Below are 22,098 nucleotides of genomic sequence, written 5' to 3' on the forward strand. Positions count from 1 at the left end.
GAAGTGACCGTCTCGATCTCCCCGTGTCTTGAGAGGCTGCTCTACACGAGAAGAAGAGTACCACCAGTGGACGAGGCCAGTTCTGGCCAGACACTCTCGCGGCACAACTCGCTGTCCGCGATAATTCCGTTCAAACGTTTTTTTGTTTCGGATTTTGTGAAGTCAAGATTTCTCAGTGGAACCTCTTGGATTATTTAACATTTAATTTCGGTGAGTTAAAGCTGATTATCTTTGACTAATCGGGGACTATATTATGATAATTAAATAATAGAAGACACGGTTTAACGATAAAAATCGTAAATTGGTTGAGAGATCATTTGTCTCCACCGAATCGTCAAAATTTGACGGAATAAAACGCTCGAATTTCGCAGGGTCAGACGTTCAAGGATAAACAATTCATAATTCGAGTATTTGTCTCGCTACATTGACCCGAACCCTATTATGTTCGACAGACAAATTATACGAAGAAAATTAAATTGAAAAGATTGAAAATTCTTTGAGAATTCCAAACTTGCAGCAACCCTCGTTTTTTTTCTTTAATATTTTATTACTCAAGTCCATAATCATTTAAACAATTAATAGAATCGATTTTTTCAAAACCAAACGATCTCTTATCAAAGAAAATATATAAAATATTTATTTTACTGGAATAAAGTGAATAAAAATTAATTCTCAGTTTTGCTTCCACAATTCTTCAATTTATGATGCGACTGTTTATCCCACGATCTGCTCTCCCAAAATTTTATCTCGTTCCTTATTCTGTTCCTCTGAGAGTTAGAAATGATTGAATAGTTAAATTGTTTACTACCCATTCTCAGCCGCGACCGGAGGTTAATTTTATCCGAATTAATGTTATAGCAATAATATTTCCGTTGGGGTGCATAGGTATACGTAGAGTGAGCCGGGGTTTTTTAAAAAACCCGGCGCAATGCCAAAACCCATGTGTTTGAGGTTTATAGCGCAGAGTTGTAGAGACGGGCAGCCGAATATAGTCCGGTGTGAAGGAGTTTAGTCATCCACTTTTGCTCAGTATAACACCAACTGCCCTCATGATCTTTGATGTTGACAAGGTCTTGAATGAATTACCTCGTAATCCGCAGCGCAATACATCCCCGTTCCCATTAATTTCCCATTCAAATGGCCGAGAGAACAAGTGGATAATCGTATTTTTTGTTGGGGGAGATCATTAATGTTGCTGGCAAATTGGCGCTACATTTTCTAATTAATTACCTGTCAGAGAAATTATTATTTTATCATTCTCCTATTTTTTTAACTTCCCGAACCGCCGTGGGAGGTGAAACAATTTTTAAAAATCTTTATTTCATTATATGATCGATATTTTCATCAGTTCGATAATAAATTAATGAAAAAAAATGTCAGAATGTGTTTACTGTAGCGTAATAATTATGTGTGATTCATATATGATGGAATCAAAAGGCTATCAATACGAATTTTATGTCTAATTCTGATAACTCATTACAAACTAAAGGAAAAATCAATTAAAAAAATATCGAGGTTGTAAAAAAATATCAAAAGTCCACATATATTGATTATTAAAATTTTTTAATAATTTCAATTTTTCAATTGTTCAATCGTTCAGTGATTTTTCAGAAGCGGGAGCGTCACCGGGATAACACTAATTAATGGCCGTAATAATTAGCAACTGAAGCACGTTCGATTGATTCTCTCTCGGTCTCTCTCTCTTTCTCAAAATTTTTCGTAACTTGTGACGTGCGTGGGTGACAGTTGCACGAAAGCACATGTATATAAACGTGTTATTCACGCGCCCACTTAAATTCGCCAGACACACGTGAGTTGTCCTCGGACAAATGTCTCCACATTGGCGCCTTTCATTTTTCATTTGCTGCTTACATTAATGATTTTTTCATATTCAGTAATCGTTTGAGGTATTGACTGAACAAAAGTCCGGGAAAACGTTCGCTCCGGCGGATAATTTTCAAATTTGACGCCTTCAGCAAATAAAAAAACATTTACAAGTAAATATTCATCTTTAAATATTCATATTGATGGGTAAAACACTCCCAGTCAGTCTCATGTTTACAAATGCCAATTCTTCCTCTTTTCGGAGAACTCATAAATAAGTTAAGAAATTTCTATGACGCAACAGGTGTCTTGGCCCTGGTCCCCATTCACGGAGTTCAGCTCTCCGTTGCCCACATACTCAGCAATTACCGTAGAAAAAAATCGGACTTATACCGAAACCCACATCAATTGCCTGATCGTGATCGATATCATCGATATTATTTGCAGTAGGGATCACCGTCGTACGCCCACAATTTTAAACGCGCGGGCGGAATTACGAGAGATCTATATCTGCATCGCGGTCCATTTTAGTGTTGATACAGCTGAGACTGTGGGGAATTGTAAATAAACGTGAGAGTGAGAAGGAAAAATAGAGAATAGAAGTGTTTTAGGGATTTCCGGCGAATGATTAAATACGTTTTACGCCTTTGGAATTTTCGTGAATTTTCTTTTCCCATGATTTTCAATTATAAATAAATTAAATTTAAAGATAATGATCAGGTAAAAATGTTAATCGCTATTGCACGCGTTCGTTCATTTTTTTTTCCATTTACTAATAAGGAAATATCATTTTAATCATTTCTAGGATATGATAAAGCGCCGGCGAAGTGACTGATCCTCCCCCTCCCCCTCGGGCTACTCCTGCTACACCTGTTATTATCCTTATCTGCAATCTAGAAGTAGCTCTCCATGTATCTATTAAATCGATACATATCCGTTACGTCATACTCCTGTTGAGATCGATCAGGTTTACTAAGTACACGTGTGAATGATCCTCTATTCACGCAGTTGCGAAAATTACACCCTTGATAGTGAGTATAAAATCCGCAGAAGTGTAATTACACTTGAATTGCATTCCTCATTACTAATGGAAGTGCTACAGCGATCTGATGAATATAGATTCCATTCAGACGACTGGCGACGGAAATATTTCGTAACGAATGCATCGGATTTTATCAGCATCGATTTATCAAACGCAAATTACTTATTGGAATTATTAATTATAATTAATCAGTAGATTTATGAATTAGATTGCTTTTTTATTAAGCTCTGGGAAGGGAGTTGATGAAATTAACGTGCCATAGGAGCGAGAATAATTGTACGAATCTTCGGACAATAAATTGTCATTAGGTGCGAGGGAATCGGGTACCAGTCCGGTCAGCCAAATTACCCTTGATCCACATGACTCATGACCTTGCCCTCAGTTCTGAATTATGGGAAAGGGTGCTTATGACCTCATCCTCCTCTTTTATCATCTCCTTCTCTCACCAAGTGCATCAATTTTTTTTTTCCGCTGAATTTTATTTTCAAATCCGCGTAAAAATAGAGACTTTCGTTTGGATTTTGGAATGGAGGGAGGGAACTGATGATCGCGTAAACGTTATATTTGGCGTGTTCAGAATAACAGTGACAATGCTCCTTGACCCCAATTGAAGAAGACTCCAAGGAGAAGACGCACCGATTGTCCCCAATGATTTAACATTTATCTCGTGTCTTCCAATTTCCGGAAAATGTCGCAAACAGATTTTTTTATCGTTTTATGAAAAATTAAAATTCTGAATTTGCAGGCGATGCCATCGACAAGGGAGAGCTCAACCGTGAGCAGAAAATACGTGAGTCATGGTGGTGCTATATCTGGACAGGGCCACTCGGCAAACTCGGCCAGCAGCCTCGAGAACAACTTGGGTAAAATAAAATTCACCATCGGTTTATCAAAAATCTCATTTTTACCCCTTTCACATCGAGTCTTGTAATCCTATACTGGAAGATCACGGTTGGCCTCATGTGTGTGGCTGTCACGTCCCTCCATCCATTGTTGCCTCGACTCAACTGCAGGGATTAATGAGCTTAACAAATCCGCTGACACGAGGCACTTGCGTCAAGTGCAATAATTGAAAAATTCAAAACGTTTTTCAATTTTTTAATTGACAACATTCAGGAAAAATGTCTCTGTCTCTCACGAATAATTCCTCATTTCCAGATGCTCTACTGGAGGATCTCCAGACAAGCGTTTCCCGGAGTACAACTCCCAGTGGTAGACGTCCAATTTCCCCTCAATACGAATACAGATCAGCGGCGAATCCCGTGAGGACAGTCACCGAAGTCAGGTGAGTGATTAAAAATTCAAGATCAATCGGTCTTCTCCCCAATGGATTAACAACAATTATACTATTCAGATCGACCTCCCCAGTGCGTACAACAACCACGACAACAGAGAAATACGTTAGTGCAGCACCAGTGGGCCTGGGGAGTGGTATTCCCGGCCTCGAGTCACTTGACGCTGAGCTACGAAACGTAAGACACGACAATAAATTAATCTCCAGTTTCTATTTCACGCTACTAACCACTTCCTCGTCTGTAAAACTGGTCCGTATGATGATCCAACTTCCGGGGAGATGATGTGCAATCGGTGAGATCATAAAGGATGGAATTTCACTGGTCATTGCTATTCCGAATAATTTTCACGAGTGAGAAGCAGATACAATGGTGCAATTAGGCATTCACTTTGTGGCCAGTGGAATTCCATGGAATTCAAATGTGCTACCAATCCGCCAACGCGTGCCCATGCTCAATGCTCATACTGTCATTTTATGCTCATGTATTATGCTCACCAACAGTCGAGGCCTGTCTCTATGCTCTTATAAGGCGAGCCGGTCGAGGCGAGTCTCTTTTTACAGCTTTTTTTTTTTTATTTCTGCACCCAGTCTCTTTCATTGCATATCCATCTCCCCTTTGACTGCAGCGAGTCATGCTAATCCTTGATGATTATTAGCCATATGTGGCTAATGGCAGTGATTGAAAAAAAATAATAAAAATGTGAAGGCTTAAAGCAGAAATTTTATTGGGAATATATCAGTTTGAGGCAATATCGGTATAAAGTGAGGGTGGAAAATAAGATGAATTGAATTAACAAATAACTTTGTTGGACAATTATACTCAAATTTATGCCTAAACTATATTTTTTTTTATATTAAATTGCTGATGCTTCAAATTACAGATTTTTTCATCGTTTTCATTTTTTTTTCTGATAATTCTCGACAGGTCCAGCCAGGACAGAGCAAAACCGTAGCCTATAAGCAAGTTTCTTATCAGTACAGTAAGAATCAAGATGGAAAACCCATTGGTGAGTATTTTAATTCAGTCATGACTCCAGCCGTTAGGGCAGATCTACTTCTTAATCCCAACTCACCTCCTCCAACATTAGCGATGTCCCTGGATGTCCTTGGTATCCACTTTGTCCGCATAAATATCGGAGAGAACCGAGCCAATCCCCCACGTCGCGTTGAAAGGTCGAGAATATACCGACCTTGAAGAGAGAGCAATCTCTTCAGATGCGTTTTGCCACTAGGTACTCTGCATAACTGGTTCAATCACATAATCCCCCGGCGACTATGTCACCAAACAGAACGTTAAAAATAATGAAAATGAAATTCAAGGTCGTTCCAGTGTTTTACGAGTCTCATATTTTTTTTTCACACCAAAAAATCGTGTTGAGATGTTAATGAATTTCTCGGGAGAGACTGACGAGAATTGCGGGGCTCTATGAAGAGTTAATATGATACATCACCGTATTAGGAATTATTCTGGCCTAGCTCATGGCTCAGCCTGATTTCTCTTTGCACATGTGGCGTGTGGGAAAAATAGGGAGCGAGTGGACGAGATAGAAAGCGATAGAATCAGGAAAAAATCGTGTAATAAATTTCAGTCGAGATTCTGTAACTCATTGGCTCTCAAGATATTGGCAATAGGAGTTGACAATTACTGCCAAAGTTGAATTTAATCTGGTCGTTAATGAAGCTTTTATTTGGAAGAAAATTTTTATTATAAATTAATTAATTTCTTGTTGGGTAAATATTAATTACGAAAATATTAATGATATGATATGTTGCAGATTCATTCGCCGCAACGGAAAACGCACTATCTTCGAATACTGTCCCATTGTCGTAAGTGTGAAATTGTATGAATATTAAAGTTCTTCCAAGTTTTTCTCGGGCTCTTGTCATTTATACAAAAATATCGTTGACGCATCTGGCGCTCAGCCAAATACCGTCTCATTGTGTAACGGAGAATTTATTGGTTGCGATAGAACGTGAATCGTTGTATTCGTGAAAGAGTGAAATATTCAATTCAAAGGATATTTTTTGCAGGGACGACATTCATGAGAGAAGTTACGAGGAGATTATAAGGAGACGGAGGAGCCCGGAGAGGAGTACAAAAACATCTACAGTGAATAGAGAACTGGTAATTGAAGCTTTTATTTTTTATTGTTGAGAATGAGAAGATTGATGGCTAAATCGGGGTATTACGACGGTGCAGGGAGTGTGGAAATGATCGTTTTTGGACAGATAAATCAAGACGTCAGTGGAAAATTCATTTTTGGCAAGACACAAATTTTAAAATTTCCAAAATAACACTCCACACCTGTATAATTAAATAATATTCAGAATTAATTAATTAGAAGCATTGAAAAGTATTTCCGATTGACCCTCAATCCCCCAGAATTTCGCAGCTCAAAAAAATTCAGATAAAATCGGAGGAAAAGTCATTGTCGTCTCGAGAACTCAAAAAATATTTTCCATACCTTCTAAACCCATTGATCGCCTCGCGAAATAATATCTCCGAATGATCAATCAGGTTTACGGCGACACCTACTCCTCCTCCCGCACGAAGCAACCATCGCCCCTGGGAAATCAATCGAAAGAGGTGAAAATAATTCGCGAAACGTCAGCCTTCCCCTCGGAATCAAAAACCATCTCCTCAAACTATCACACGAGAGAACGTACCGAGGATTACGGAGTAGAGCGTGTCCCAGTTCCCGATCACTTAGCTCCAGGGCCCAACACAAAAGTGACGACTACGATAAAGACCTACACTTATGAGCTGCCCGGTGCCCCGGAGACATATGTACCACCAGGTGGTACAGGTCTCGATCAAACGGTCACCTACAAGATCGATAAAACACTGGAGAGATCGGCGAGTCCAATCAGGTACACAAGCACTCCCGAGGTGAGCCAGAAGTCCTCAGTGCTGCATAAAGAGTCCAAGTACTATCATGAGGATCTCCATGGCTCCCCGACATATGGGAAACCCCTGACACCGTCTCCGGTGAATTACGAGACAACTACTACGAAGAAGGAGAATTTCTACATCAGGGATGAGAGATACGAGAACCTACCGAGGGATAGGGTTCGTGAATTTGTTTAATTACCAAAAAAGGGTTCCGAATTTTTCTCAAGTTGAAAATTAAAATTACGATTTAATTGTTCTATTATTCATACGGAACCTCTCCAATATTTTTATTTTTTCTAGTTCGAAAAACTGCGAAATTACAATTTTTTACAATTCTTTTGCACAATTTGTGCAATTGAATTAAAAAAAATTGATTTTATTAATTAAATTTAAGTGGATTTCAGGTCGATCACCCGGGATATCCTGGACATCCTCCCTACACCGAAACAACGACAACGACAGTCATTGATAGAGTCGAGGAGCTCTATCCTGACAAATCTGGATCACCTCGCGGCTACTATACTCCACCGCCCCCGCCAACCGGTGGCTCCAGTGTCTACAAATACTCGAAGGAGACCCACAATCTCCACGACCGTGAGGTACTCCTGCCGAAGCCATTCCCCACGGGTACACAGTTGTACCCCGTCAATGGAAAAGGACCGACCAACGGTGAGGGGCCGCCAAAGAGAGTTGATGACCTCATGGCTTCCTTTTCCGATTCTGAGGTACATAAACAAGTTTGCGTACACGGGGAGTAATTATCGTTTAAAATTATCGATTGAGAAATTGACTTGGAAAATATTTTCATCCCGATCGTTTAATCCAGCGGGAGGTACTCATGGATATCCAGAGAGAAGACAGAATTCAGAAGAAGAACCGGGTCAAGGATGATGATACGCCGAAGAAGGAAGTGGATTTCGTTAAACACTCGCCTCCGGTGGTGCAGAGTAAGAATGTCGCAGGACCACCGGTTTATTATCCCCCGGGGACGACGGAGTTCAAGATGAAGGAGGAGAGTTCCATGGCGATGAAGGAGGGAGGGGTAAGTGATTAATAAAATTCATTAGGGCTTTGATAATGGGTCTAGAGGGCCTTCTTCATTAAATTGTTGGAGGGGAAGAATTAAAACGACTGATGATGATCTAGGGCCAGTGGGAACGCGGTAAAGGAATGTACGAGTACGAGAAAGGCTCCAAGAGTAAGCAGAAACAGACCAGTGGCAAAGCTGTGGTGCCGGTCTGCCTCCCCCTATGCTGTGCCATGCCCTGCACAATAATGTAACCGAAAACTAATCCTTTAAATTATCCCAAAATGTATATTTCTGTTGCTCGATGGTTTATCGCATAGAAATTTCGTGACAAAAGACGTAATATTTTGAAAAAAATACACGGAGAGAAAAGCTCGGGAAAAGCTCGATAAACATTACTCAAATGTTTGATCCTTCTGGAAGCAAATGGAGGACCTCAGGGAAAAATTACTGAATAAACTTGAATTATCACATGATATTAGAGGAAGATTACGATCTGTTCCGTAAAAAATGAGCTACTTTCGTTCAACTTTGATCGAAAATCGCGTCATAATTCAAGTTCCTTTGGTAATTTTTTTGTTTAGTAATGTCTTTTTATTACGAATTACGTCAATAATATTTGTAATCATTATTTCTCTCTCGCTGCGATACATCTGACAATTTTCTTCTGTATGACTGACTCAAAACTGATATTAAATCGCCCGTTTTCTAATCAAAAACACTTTATCGATTAATGTTAAATAGTTTAATCGAAACTGGAGGATTTGTATGACACCTATGGACTCATCGAAATAAACATACCGATTAAATTATTCCCTAATTAGAGAGATTACATTTTGACACCCAGCATTGGTCGGCCAGCAGTCCCGAGGCCGTAAACAGCGAAAACAGAACCGGCGTGGGGTTGGGCTCGCAGTTGGTCTGGGGAGAGCTTCTCCCTCCCCGATGTCACGTAGAGGATGTCGAGGTCCGGCCCACCAAATGCTACACTTGTGATGTCCATCGCTGGCATCGTCACGACCCTGAGTTGTTTTCCAGTACGCGGGTCAACTTGAATTACCTGGGGTATCATAAATCATAATCCATATTCTTCCCTCTCTACTCAGAAATAGATGAATTAATTATGAATTAATTACCCGTCCCCCACTGAAGATCGCCACCCACAGGTTGTCATCCTTATCGATGGTCATCCCATCAGGAAGTTCGTTATAATCAAGGAGTTCAAGGGTAAAGACGACCCTCCTGTTGCCTGAAAATACAATAACAATTTCCAAAAGTCCCAAAAGCTGCTGTATATTTTACACTTACAGATATTCCCGGTTTCCACATCGTAGTCGTAGGCGACGATCTCGAGTGTCGGTGAGTCGATGTAATAAAACGTTGAGTTATCGTGGCTCCAGCAGAGTCCATTGCTGACGGAGACAGGCGAGAGAATTTTCGTGGGAGTTCCATCCGCTGCGAATCTGTACAGAGATCCCTGGTTGTACAGACTATAACCCATTGTGCCCGCCCAAAAGCGACCAGCGGGGTCCACCTTGCCATCATTGAATCGTGTGCTGTTACGGTCCAGGTCGACTCTCGATAGCACCTTGATTTTGGGGTCTGAATCATTGTGACTCGGATTCCACTCAACTTCTATGAGTTCTGTACCACTCCCTGCGAGAAATGTATTTTTTTTACCAGCGACGGGGACGAATACACCCACGGGACCGGTTTCTGAAAGGCCAATGGAGTTTCACGTAATTCCAGTTAATTTTCAAAAACGATTGAAAAACGTTTCAGGGAAATAATTCTCACTTATGTAGGCCTCGGTAACTTGGCTCGTCTTGGGATCGTAACGTAACATTTTCTGACCTGAGATATCACAATAATAGAGAACCTGGTTGGCTATATCCCAGTGAGGGCCTTCGGAGAGTGCATGAGGCTCGGTTAGTGGAACAATCCTCAAAGGTCCGTCCCTTGAGAAAATAAAAAATTTAATCTGTCAACCTTCTCACATAATTTTCATTATATTTTACGACGTCATTTGCTTATCGTGGAAGGTCTTCTCCTGGTGATATCAATCCACCCATCATTCTGTATTATTTATATTAGTTTTATTAATTTTTTTACGGATTTCTTGGCAATTTCTCACGATAATTTGCAACTGGCCATTGCCCGAGGATCTTCACCCAAGTGCTCGTTTATTTTTGACGTAAAAAATAAAACTATCAGTTATTTTCAACAAATGAATATAATTATTCCACGAAAAATATAATTTTGCGTACTGTTTACAAGTGAGACTGGTCTCGACTATCGCCAGAACGGCGAGAAAAATCCATAAATCCTTCATCGTCGATCTCTCAACTGGTCAACCACTGACCGCGTTCCTCGCTGTTCCAGTAATTTATACCTCACCAGGGAAAGAACTAAAATGTTTTTTTTCACTTCATCAAAATAATTTAGCATTGATGGCAGTACGTGTCACCTATATCGGTGGACTATCAGCTGGAATTCTATTACACTAATTACATACAGAGTATGAACAACTATTGAAATATTTACTAGGACATCTCAAGCAGAAATCTCACATTTGTCGTTAGATCTAGCAATTGTCGTCACTTGTCCTGCTGTTCTCCTAATTAATTGCCGAAAAAATCATTAGAAGGAAAGGAATGAGACCAGAACAGTAAACAGTAAATCCCAGGTACATTAAAATCACCTGTGCAGTTATTCCAATATTCGAGGAAGCAATTCAGTCGATAAATTCTCATTAGTCACTGCCATTCTCATTATTGATAACGCCCTGGAATATTTAGTACCCGAAGTGAGCTGGAATGAGGTACAAAACACGAGTTCTTATTACTCCTTCAATAGATCATTTATTCTCGCTTCGTTAATTAACATAAATCATAACTTTAATAGGAACACGATAGAGTTCTACATTTTAGCGTTGAGGGACTTGACACCTGATGTTCCAAGTCCAGTTATGGCGAAGACGTAGCCAGCTGCTGGGTGTTTCTCCAGATCAGCGTCGGACAGGCCACGTTTTGCCGACGTCACGTACAGAATATCGTAGTTGGGACCGCCGAAAACAGCACTGGTTATCCTCGGGGCGGGCATGTCCACGGTTCTCAGGAGCTTTTTGCTCTCTGGATCGATCTCGAGGATCTAAAATTTTTTGCAAAAGGTATTTACACGAATTAATTAGATTCGCTGCCCTCCGAGGGGAGGCCAATGACGTTAAGAAAAAGTAGAATTAAAATTCAACAATTAAAAATGATTCAGTAATTACCCGACTGCCGTCCCAGACGCAGACCCAGAGATGTCCATCCTTATCGATAGTCATGCCGTCGGGCACCCCAGGAATATCATTCTCCTTGAAGCTGAAGATTACCCTCTTGTTCGCTGAAAATAAACAGAAAAACATCTCTCAATACGCCCATTCGTAATCGAAAAATTATCGCTCATTGCGCAGATATCGCGACGAAATTCGTCGCAATTTTTCGGCTGTTTTTATCGACTCACAGATATTCCCGGAATTAATGTCATAATCGTAAGCGAAGACCTCGCGTGTCGGCGAGTCAATGTAGTAGAAGGTCTCGTTATCATGACTCCAGGAGAGGCCGTTGCTGATGGTAATGTTATCGAGAACTGTGACGGGAGTGCCGTCCTCCTCGAATCGGTAGAGAGCACCCTGATTGTCGATGACCTCGTTGTTCTTTTCATACATTGTTCCAGCCCAGAAGCGCCCCGCGGGATCGACTTTCCCATCGTTGAATCTGTTGTTGGGCTTGTCGGCCTCCACCGAGGAGAGAACCTTGATTTCGGGCTCTGAATTGCTGCTGGACGGGTCCCACTGGAACTCCACCAGATCTCGACCACTTCCAGCTATGAACGTGTTCTCCTTATCGACTAGGGGTACGGCTACGCCTACGGGGCCGTTCTCTGGGGGAAATAATCCAATGAGAATTTTTTTAAGGTGCGTTGAATGTATAATGTTGCATTGTATGCGATGGTATTATTTATTTGATTGAATTAGTATTTATTTTAATTTTTTTTATGTAATTTTTAAATATTTTATTTGTTTTGTTTTTATAATTAAGAGAAGTAGAAGTTTTTGGAGATCAAACGTCGGTTGAATAAATTTTAAAAAATCCGAGTTTCAAGTTAAATATTTCCTATTGTCAAGTAAATAAAAATCCTCGCAAAAGGCAATAAAAAAATAATGTTTATTCATACTTAGATATGTTTCCGTGAGACTCTGCGTGGAGGGATCGAAAGCGAAGAACTTCTGTTCGTGAATGTCGACGAAGTACAGAAGATTATTCTCCTCGTCCCAGTGGGGGCCTTCACCGAGATCGTAGGGGCCAGACAACTGTTCAATGGTGATCTTGGAGTCCCTGAAAAATGAGAGAGATAAGTAAAGAGTTAATTTAAGGAATTAGAAATTCTAAAAGATAATAATTGTTAGTAATTGTGTTTTAAAGCTTCAGCTCTCCTTATCAACTCAGGGGCGAGACTCGACAACTCATATACATTTTCTTCGGGGAATATTTACATTTTCTGAATCAATTTATCCCCGGGAAATGGAACTTGCGATGAGGGAAACAACGAGAAGACTCAATCTGTCAGCCGACGGAGTAAACTTGTAACTGGTCCTTAACTACTGATGTCCGGCCAGTATTTATAAGCGTTGCAGTAGACCAATCGCCGCATTTACCGCCGGTACATGTTATGTCATACCGATTAAACCCCATAATCTCCCCGTTGTTAAGACGATCATCTGCCACTATCTGTTGCTCTCGAAGAGAGCGATAAAGCGAGAATAACTTTTTTTTATTCAAACGAAAACACGTGCCGACTGCTTTTTCGTCATGTGACAGAATAATTTGAAATTTAGTAATAAATTTGCAACGTCATCCGCAAAAAGCTTTTGCAATAAACAAAAAATGAAACAAAAATTTATAGTCCCAGTAGTTTCAATTTGAAGATAAAAAAGATTTTTTAACGACCTATTATATTAATTAAAATATTAATTACGATGATCCTCCGACATTATCGTATGTTATGATGATATTCATATATTATTACTTTATCGAATAGTAATAAAAACAATAGTTCTAAAAAAGAAAAACTTTTCAGGGCAATTTTCATAAAGAAAAATATTTAGCATTCGCCGATTTATATAATCACTTAATTCGTGCAGATGTTGGAAACCGACATTCTTATCACCGAAATTGTTTTTTTGCTGATTAAATTCAGAATTAATCCCACCAAGAATTTCTGTACCATCTGCATCGGCTGATTGAATTCTCACGACTGACGTGAATCACCATATCAAGATGTTCAAGATGGTACAGCATTCTCACCAGTTGCATTAGGACTTTCACTTACTGTCCGTGAACTCCGAGACTCATCGCACAGATAAGTATAAACACTGTGAGATTCGTCATCGCCGAAGGAATTCCTGATTAATTCGAGGCTTCCACTGGTTACACGGGAAAACTGGATAATCACCGGATAATCACGCTTTCTTATATATCCCAATAATCGGAAAAACCTTGTGACAATGAGTTCACGAGTCTGTGACCGCAAATCCTATTTGACATTCACCGACGAGTGGAGCGAAAGGAATTTGACGGACTTTCCGTAATTATGGACTTTGTGAATTCTGTTAATTCGAATTGAGACAACAGGTGGGACGTGTTGGAAACGATATTTATTCCTCACGTTATCGTAAACATAAGTCGTTGTAATTATTCATAATATTGACTCAATTAAAGCCGCATAAAGTGGAGGATTTACTTCGAATTACTCATCAAATTCGGTAATTTTACAGATTTTTAGGAATTCTTTCTCCTCTTTTCCATAAACCAACTAATTTATTAACAACTAAACAAATAAAATTACGTTTTTTTCTTCTTTTCCACATTTTCTTGTCTCTCCTCGCATTTCTAATCAATTTTCCCGCCAAAAAGCGTGTTGATCTCGTCCTCGAGCCTCTTCCGTTCCGGTTTCTTCCACTCCCGGACCTCCAACAACCAAATAACAAATAAAAAAACATATCAACATCCCGTGACACCCTCCAAGGCCAACATCGTCAACCGCAGCCATCCAACAGCCTTCAAATCTTCCCGGGCTTATCCCGCGTCCTCTAGCGTCTCCCCCGCGAACTCTCACGCGAAATCTCCTCATGATGCCGGCTCGTTGGTCGGCCAACATCATCATGTCACGTGATCCCATCGTATTGATACGTGTCGTCGAGCTGAGCCACGATTCGTTAGTTTCGTGTGTTTCATACCAGGCGTTTATTCCACACGACTCATTCACTACTCCGGTGTCTTCGGCACAGTGGCGTTGCCACGACTAATTACCCAAAAGAATATCGACATTCTTTCCATACTCTTTAATAGTGAATAAATCGCTGTGCCATCGGGACACCGAATTTACCAAAAGGAAATTAATAACAGCGTCACCATGGGAAGTAAGTAATTCATAAAAAATCTCAACTATCTGATTGTCTGTCAAGAAGCCCTCAAACATTCTGGTGATTCTTCCCCTCCATTAACAACATATTGAATTGAATTCTAATACCCTCGATTCACTCAATTTTTCAGTCAAATTTCTTGAGGTGATAAAACCATTCTGCAGCATTCTCCCTGAAATTGCCAAGCCACAGAGAAAGGTGAGTGATTTATTTTTGGAATTTTCCCTTCGGACCCACCGCGTTAGGCCTCAATCTCCCGTTATGCTTTAGCTCCTGGAGAGCATCTCCATTTATTGAATTATTCTCATCTGATCTGTGAGAAAAACTGAGGATATGTTTTCACGAAATGTTTTATTCGCAGATTCAATTCCGGGAGAAGGTACTATGGACGGCGATAACACTATTTATCTTCCTCGTGTGCTGCCAGGTCAGTGCCAACGTGACGGTTTTGTGTGTCGTTTGAATCGCGTCAGATGTCCAGATGTTTGACAACAATCTTTTGATTTTTAGATTCCACTTTTTGGGATCATGTCATCGGACAGTGCTGATCCTTTCTACTGGATTCGTGTTATTTTGGCTTCCAATAGGGGAACACTTATGGAGCTGGGTATCTCGCCGATTGTCACATCGGGGCTGATTATGCAGCTGTTGGCTGGAGCCAAGATTATCGAAGTTGGTGACACCCCGAAAGATCGGGCGCTGTTCAATGGAGCACAGAAATGTGAGGGTTTTTATAATTATTATTTATTGAGGGTTTTCACAGGAAAATGTTGACAGGAATCTCGTCAAACTTCAATTAGTGGATAGAAAGTGAGGTCATGCTTTTTAAACTGGAATTCATTTTAAAAAGTTTTAATTATTGAAATCTCAAGGGTTTTAATTAAATTCATCATTTTACGTCATTAATTTTATTTTTCAATTAAATACAAATTGTTTGATTCGACAGTATTCGGTATGGTGATTACTGTGGGCCAGGCAATTGTCTACGTGATGACAGGAATGTACGGAGATCCAGCTGAAATAGGTGCTGGTGTGTGTCTTCTGATCATCATTCAGCTGTTCGTCGCTGGTCTTATTGTCCTCCTCCTCGACGAGCTCTTGCAGAAGGGTTACGGTCTTGGCAGTGGTATTTCCCTGTTCATTGCCACGAATATCTGCGAGACAATCGTCTGGAAGGCATTCTCACCAGCAACTGTCAACACTGGCCGTGGTACAGAGTTCGAAGGAGCTGTGATAGCACTGTTCCATCTCCTAGCTACAAGACAGGACAAAGTCAGAGCCCTGAGAGAAGCTTTCTACCGTCAGAATCTTCCTAATTTGATGAATCTCCTCGCCACAATCCTCGTCTTTGCTATAGTCATATACTTCCAGGTAAAAACAATTTTTAATATTTTTTAAAAATTAAGAATCTGAGTTGTCTAACGTTTAGTCCAATAACTAATGAAAAATTGGGAATTTCTAGGGCTTCAGAGTGGACCTTCCTATCAAGTCCACGAGGTACCGTGGCCAGTACAGCAGCTATCCAATTAAGCTCTTCTACACCAGCAACATCCCCATTATCCTCCAATCAGCCCTTGTCTCGAATCTCTACGTAATTTCTCAGATGTTGGCTGTGAAATTTCATGGAAACCTGATTGTCAATCTGCTTGGAGTGTGGTCTGATGTTGGTGGTGGTGGTCCAGCCAGATCCTATCCAGTTGGAGGGCTGTGCTACTACCTATCCCCACCAGAATCAGTCGGACACATTGTCCAGGATCCAGTTCATGCTGTACTCTACATTCTCTTCATGTTGGGCTCTTGTGCATTCTTCTCCAAGACGTGGATCGAAGTGTCTGGAAGTTCTGCTAAGGATGTAAGTATAAAAAAATTGTTAAACAGATTGGAGTTAGGGAATTTTTTATTTCTGTTTATTGTTCATTTTCGTGAAAAATTGCTCTTGATTTTTTTTCCTTGATTAATGTATTAATTTTTCCTTCTCAGGTTGCCAAACAACTCAAAGAACAACAGATGGTGATGAGAGGACACCGAGACAACTCAATGATTCACGAGTTGAACCGTTACATCCCCACAGCAGCAGCATTCGGTGGTCTCTGCATCGGTGCCCTGTCAGTACTCGCTGATTTCCTCGGTGCTATTGGCTCTGGCACTGGTATTCTCCTCGCTGTAACAATCATCTACCAGTACTTCGAAATATTTGTGAAGGAACAGAGTGAAATGGGTGGCGTGAGCACACTACTATTCTAAGTTTCCACCAGTTCCCCACTAGACATTTGAAAAGTGAATGTTCATTTTTTTTTTTACAACAAAAGAACTGCATAAATTGTAATTTATTATTACGAGAACAAGAGATCATCGTGTGAATGGAATAGGAATAACGCTCAGCACTGTGTGCAATCGATGACTGTTTTTATTCTCGTACGAGAAAAGGAAAAATGTCACCGTTCGATTATTGACTTACGACAGATGTAATTTTTTCTTTCTCCTGAATTTTGTCCCCCCCCCCCCCCGTCGGTGAGCATTTTTGCATTTCTCTTTAATTTAATTTCCCGTTCTGCGTTGTTGGAGCCCTGAGCAATGCCAATTCCCTGGCAGTTGAGTGTCTTCCATCATCACTCACACAGAATAATTATTATATAAACTCCCTTGTACATAGAATATAACAGAAATGCCTGAGATGGCAAATTTTTTTCTACTTGAAGCTGGATATCGAGATAATAAACGAATGCACAGGGAGAAAATGGAGTTTAAGGATTGATTCTGATTACAAAAACCATACTCGTTGAATAATAGTGAAGAGTGCTCTGTGCATTCGGGAAAATTAATAGAGAAGGGTGCCCCTTTGGAGATTCAGTTGAGCCACAGAATCAGAAACTCATCTAGGTACCATTCCTGTATCATTATAATTCATTATCCTCATTGATAAGAATTAAATTAATTTTAATATCTTATTTTCTCTCTTTGTATTCATCTATCCTTACACGACAGTTGATTTTATAAAAATTGAAAAGAAATCCTTGTGTGTGTTCATTTTCTATTCGTCAAATACCAGAAGGAAAAGATAGAAATTTTTTATTCAATCTCACAGATGTACAATTGGTCGTTAAATATTTACAACTAAAAATATCCTAGACTTCCCTGTCACTTATGGTCATTGTAGAACAATGTATTGTAAAGCGAGCCAGTTTTGGCGATATTTGGAAGAAGAATTAGTCTGAGAGTCTCTGTGAATCGTGCACCAGGAGCTGACATGTCAGTATCTCTCCACGCGATACTCGCTCCCTCGGTGAGTGTAAACAACGCTGGAGAGGGTACATTCTCATGCATGTAAGCCCAAACGCACTCCTTCATGATGGTATTAATCTGACTCGGGGTTAAAATAGCCAGAACGTCCCTGAGACAATTGAGTGGTGGTGGAAGAAGTTGTCCAAGTGTCATCACATCTACTAGCCTAGTTCCCTCGTTGATATTCCAATTAGCCATGACAGTGGCAGCTATTCCCCTGAGCAATACCGACGAGTAAGCGAGAGCAGGTCGATGCCTAGCTGTCAATTCCAGGAGTGTCCACAGCAGTGGAACGTCCTGGAATGTCCGGCGAATCTGTAGATCCCTCTCCACCGTGACCTTCGTGAATTCCTCGTCGGGCCAGGGAAGGCCATTGTACATGACATCAGGAGAGACTAACTCCACCAGAAGAAGACTGACAGACGTCATGGCATCCAGATTTGGATGAGGACTCACCTCCTCATTGGTGCAGCACGCTTTTATGGCATCAAGCAACAGGATACTGTTCATCGATACCGTGTCTTTATCGAATGGATTCTCTGGTGGTGCTCTCCTCGGGCCATCTCCAATCACCCCAGCGTGAAAAACCGACGAATGCCTCTGAGCCAACATCACCGAGGTCCCATGCTTGTGATTGTGCTCCATCAGAAGATAATCCTTGGAATCATTCGAGGATTTTACCTTCGCCCCGAATAACTGGGCTGGATCCCCGTAAATTCCGTTCTCAATCAACTCTCTGATTGCCAGAACTCTGGCACAGGGTGAAGTCCCCGTCATGAGTGTCAGCAAACGATTGACCATTCTGATTCCTCTGTATTTTTTTATGTCATTCTCCTCCTGGATGCAGATAAAAAAATACCTCACCACAGCTCTCGTGAGTCTCAGCACCAGATTAATGCTGTGCGTGTACTTGTCACTGTCGTTCATCGTGAGGATATCCAGTGTCTCCACGATGTCGTGGGTCAACACGAGATCATTGGTCTTCATCAATAACGAAGCGATCTGGCTCAAATTCGAGTGAATTCCTCTGGAAATAATCCTGGATTTCAAAATCGCTGCTCTATTCGACTTCTCCCATTTTAATAACACCCCGATGTTCTGGAACAACTGCCTGGCCTCGTGCTCCCTCCACCCTGGTGAGTACTGAATATCCCTAAGGGCTTGTTCCAGTATTTGTGTGAAGTACCCATGACCTGAGAGAGGATTCTCAGGCTCTGGTTTTATCGTTGGAAATACTGTGACGTTCTCAGACATCAGTCGTACCAGCGCTGCCAGGTGGAAGTTAGTCTGAGCGGTCTTGAGGACGCCTGATCCTGACGATATCACGACGTTGGGGCTTTGGGCGCCCAGAAGAGAAACCAGTCTCACGGCTGTCTGGACTCGCAGAGGGTGGGGATCTAGGAGGAGCGCCTCGACGAGGCACAAGTCCTGTTTTATCGAGGACAGCAGAGCTATCCCAGTGTTGTGGGGCCCCTTCAGCTTCATTTGGAGGTCAATCTCCTGGAGGATCATCTCAAGAATCTCTCGACAGACGTTTTTTACTGCCATAGCTGCGTTTACCCCGTGGTATCCAACGTTGCTTGTGCTTAAACTCGTGTCCAAGAGAATTGAGATTATCTGCCAGGCGCCCTGCTCACACGCCAGGATCGAATGCACTGTCACCTCCAGGAGGGTCTTTGGCTGATTATCGAAGTAGCTGCACCAGTCTGGGGCGAACACCGCTAGACGCGGAATCACGTCCGGACGAACAGGAAACAGTGTCTGAAGAACAACTGTTGTGATGGTCTTCAGGAGAATTTGGGACATCGACGCCAGCTTCAGGAGAAATGGGACTGTTGCTATCTTCTGCTTGCGGGTCTGATCGTCGTCGTTCATGCTCTCGTCGAGGCTCCACTTGAAGAGGTTCAGGAGGGCCTCGCGAATGTCGTAGAAATTGCTGCCCGCCAGGTGCCCCAGAATCCCGACGACTGAGTTCAAGAGGGTGCGAGGGGAATTTTGCTGGGAACCAGTTTCGGAGAAGTCTTTCAGCCCCCAGAGGAGAACCTTGTTGATGATGAGGTCTGGGAAACAGGTGCCCACGTGCGCTACCACCCAGTTGAAGAAGGGATAGTAGCTGGAGATCGACTCGGTCAGGACGTTCATGCAGGAGTCTGCTTCGGCGGGTGAGAGACACCGGATACAGCGCGCTGATAAGTCAATGAGAATTCTTGTGCTACGGAAGGACAACCAGTGCTTCAGGTCGTCGTTGATTGTGAGGCTGGGGGACGAGTTTCTTTTTGAGTAGTTCCAGGAGAGCTTTCCTGGAAATAAATGGGGATTTCAAGGGTTAACATGGGGATGAGAATATGGAGGAGTTGATGAAATTGGAAGCCATATGTCGTGAGACATCCAAATTGCGTTTAAAAAACTAGAGGAAGAGAAAATAAATACGAAATACAGAACCTACCTAGAAGATCAAGAGACCACGTAGCAACAAGTGGAGCCCAGGCCTGTGGATTTTCCTCCACAATTTCGCTGAGAACTCCATGAATTTCGGGAATTGTGACGTTCATGGTGGGCTCGTCTCCAAGGGTTTGCGGTGGGTACATCTGAAATTTAAGAAATATTTCGACATTCGTGAAATTGAGAGTGACATTAAGGTATGTTAAATCGTGTCATTAATTTACCTCCATGTGACGGTTCTGCCGATTGACAGCAAGGAAGAAGACCTTCCTGAGGTACTCCAGAACCGCCTCCCTTGCCCCAGGTAGAGTCCTGAGGAGTGTCAGGGCCCCTTTTGTCACTTTGTATACATTGGTGTGTTGACATTTCTTCACTGACTCGGGTATGAATTTCCTAACCTCAACGAGAATTTGTTCAGGGGTGAGGAGGTCCTCCGGTGGTGGCATTCTCACGAAATCGAGTAATTACTGACCTCAGTGTACTAGTTGACTCTTCCACGTACGAATTCCAAACATTTTTTAGTGGGGCAGTAATAAAAATGAGGGCGAAAGCCGGTGTTGAGGTTACACGTTACGATTACCCGGAATTGTTGTGATTTGGAGATTCACGAGGGACAGGTTCACACGCCAGTGCTGACAACGTTAACGTTGAGGATATTCAAAATCAATTGTCTATCAACATCTTTTGATGTTGAAAATAAATTGTGCAAATCAATGAAAGGGGATGTTGAGAAAATAAATACCAAATTGATTGATTTTCATCACATCTTTTACGCTCTAACGTCTATTGTCAATAAAATCAGTCAATACAATACATAAAAATTGATTCGTTGATAAAGTCGATAGATCCCCCAGCTCTCATGATTATTCATATGAATACAAAAATGTTGAAGTGAAGCAATGAAATAATTCGACGATAAAGTACATTAATTATCTCAATAATTCCCCTTAATTTATGTGGGGATGATATATTTCAACGTCTCTTCTTCTTCTCCTGTCTGCGGCTACGATGGGGCTTCCTCGGGGTGACCTGTGGACTGTTCTCGGAGCAGTCAACATCGCTCGTTCCATCGTCCTGCGAAAATATACGAAGAACCAAACAATGTCATGCAGTCGAAGCCATTTTTTTTCTTTCGGTCGAGTCCACGAAAATTCAGGAAAAATTCGTATCACAGGACCAGAACTCGAATGGGTTATTCTTGATTAATTATTTATGAAATAGGATGTCAACTTGTAATAAAGACAACTGCACGACTCTTTCATTAATAAATAAATAAATTCCACAGATAATTAGCTGTGTTAAAATTAAAGTTGGACCGAATAATCGTATAAAAATATTGGAGGATCGAATGGAATATTTTCCATGATATTCCAAAATAATGGAAGAACCTTTGAGTAATGAGACATTGTAATTAAAATTGATGGAATTACCTTGAGTGAGGAGAAGCCATCGCCAGGCCAATTATGATAAATAGCCACTGTTAAAATACAGATAACTTGGAAGACTGCACCGACATAAAGGCCATACCTTACGATTTGTTCTAAAAGGGTCTCCTCGTCGGGCAGTAAAAGTCTCTTAACATGTTCGTTTTCCATTCCTGAATGCTTGACGTTTATCTGTCATCTACGACATTAAACAACCGGCCCAATATCATGTGCTCACAGACGAAATTACTGTCCACCCACACGATACATTTCGTCTATCCACAATAATTCTCACACATTTGATTCTACATTCACAATAAATGCATCAAGTGCAGAATTTAGTTGGTTCTTGTGCGTTTTACTGACCGGAAAATCAATAATCAAACCAGTAAAAGTCGAAA

The 22,098-nt window shown here is 41.2% G+C and overlaps 5 protein-coding genes across 6 annotated transcripts; 2 read left to right on the plus strand and 3 right to left on the minus strand.

Annotated features, from left to right (window-relative positions):
- Positions 1–50: 50 nt before the first annotated feature.
- On the plus strand, positions 51–8,900 carry LOC135168237 (uncharacterized). Of its 2 annotated transcripts, none has more exons than XM_064132223.1 (11): positions 51–210; positions 3,612–3,729; positions 4,025–4,151; positions 4,221–4,338; positions 5,086–5,167; positions 5,936–5,987; positions 6,192–6,285; positions 6,679–7,230; positions 7,458–7,778; positions 7,880–8,095; positions 8,200–8,900. In XM_064132223.1, exons 2-11 carry the CDS (start codon positions 3,615–3,617, stop codon positions 8,332–8,334), a joined length of 1,812 nt encoding a protein of 603 aa, XP_063988293.1. In that variant the 5' UTR covers positions 51–210; positions 3,612–3,614; the 3' UTR covers positions 8,335–8,900. The 2 variants fall into 2 exon arrangements, with proteins under 2 accessions (XP_063988293.1, XP_063988294.1); XM_064132224.1 differs by lacking the exon at positions 51–210 and adding an exon at positions 2,708–2,855.
- On the minus strand, positions 8,811–13,730 carry LOC135167952 (uncharacterized). Its single transcript, XM_064131689.1, has 13 exons — positions 13,457–13,730; positions 12,302–12,462; positions 11,588–12,007; positions 11,355–11,467; positions 11,004–11,230; positions 10,651–10,697; positions 10,548–10,608; positions 10,478–10,488; positions 10,215–10,287; positions 9,878–10,038; positions 9,389–9,796; positions 9,217–9,329; positions 8,811–9,140 (listed from the first exon to the last, which is right to left on the minus strand). The coding sequence occupies exons 1-13, from the start codon at positions 13,513–13,515 to the stop codon at positions 8,910–8,912; spliced, it is 2,085 nt and encodes a 694-aa protein (XP_063987759.1). The 5' UTR covers positions 13,516–13,730; the 3' UTR covers positions 8,811–8,909.
- Positions 13,731–14,341: 611 nt separating this feature from the next.
- Sec61alpha (Sec61 alpha subunit) lies at positions 14,342–16,847 on the plus strand. Its single transcript, XM_064132234.1, has 7 exons — positions 14,342–14,546; positions 14,680–14,747; positions 14,911–14,976; positions 15,060–15,270; positions 15,496–15,920; positions 16,012–16,401; positions 16,530–16,847. Exons 1-7 carry the CDS (start codon positions 14,540–14,542, stop codon positions 16,791–16,793), a joined length of 1,431 nt encoding a protein of 476 aa, XP_063988304.1. The 5' UTR covers positions 14,342–14,539; the 3' UTR covers positions 16,794–16,847.
- A 198-nt stretch (positions 16,848–17,045) lies between these two features.
- Positions 17,046–20,900, minus strand: LOC135168236 (integrator complex subunit 5). Its single transcript, XM_064132222.1, has 3 exons — positions 20,498–20,900; positions 20,278–20,419; positions 17,046–20,131 (listed from the first exon to the last, which is right to left on the minus strand). The coding sequence occupies exons 1-3, from the start codon at positions 20,717–20,719 to the stop codon at positions 17,688–17,690; spliced, it is 2,808 nt and encodes a 935-aa protein (XP_063988292.1). The 5' UTR covers positions 20,720–20,900; the 3' UTR covers positions 17,046–17,687.
- Positions 20,901–21,023: 123 nt separating this feature from the next.
- LOC135168254 (protein anon-73B1) lies at positions 21,024–22,088 on the minus strand. Its single transcript, XM_064132257.1, has 2 exons — positions 21,704–22,088; positions 21,024–21,347 (listed from the first exon to the last, which is right to left on the minus strand). Exons 1-2 carry the CDS (start codon positions 21,866–21,868, stop codon positions 21,246–21,248), a joined length of 267 nt encoding a protein of 88 aa, XP_063988327.1. The 5' UTR covers positions 21,869–22,088; the 3' UTR covers positions 21,024–21,245.
- Between the last annotated feature and the right edge of the window lie 10 nt (positions 22,089–22,098).

The sequence above is a fragment of the Diachasmimorpha longicaudata genome, chromosome 12, assembly GCF_034640455.1.
Source record: "Diachasmimorpha longicaudata isolate KC_UGA_2023 chromosome 12, iyDiaLong2, whole genome shotgun sequence".
In the NCBI taxonomy this organism is placed as follows: Eukaryota; Metazoa; Arthropoda; class Insecta; order Hymenoptera; family Braconidae; genus Diachasmimorpha; species Diachasmimorpha longicaudata.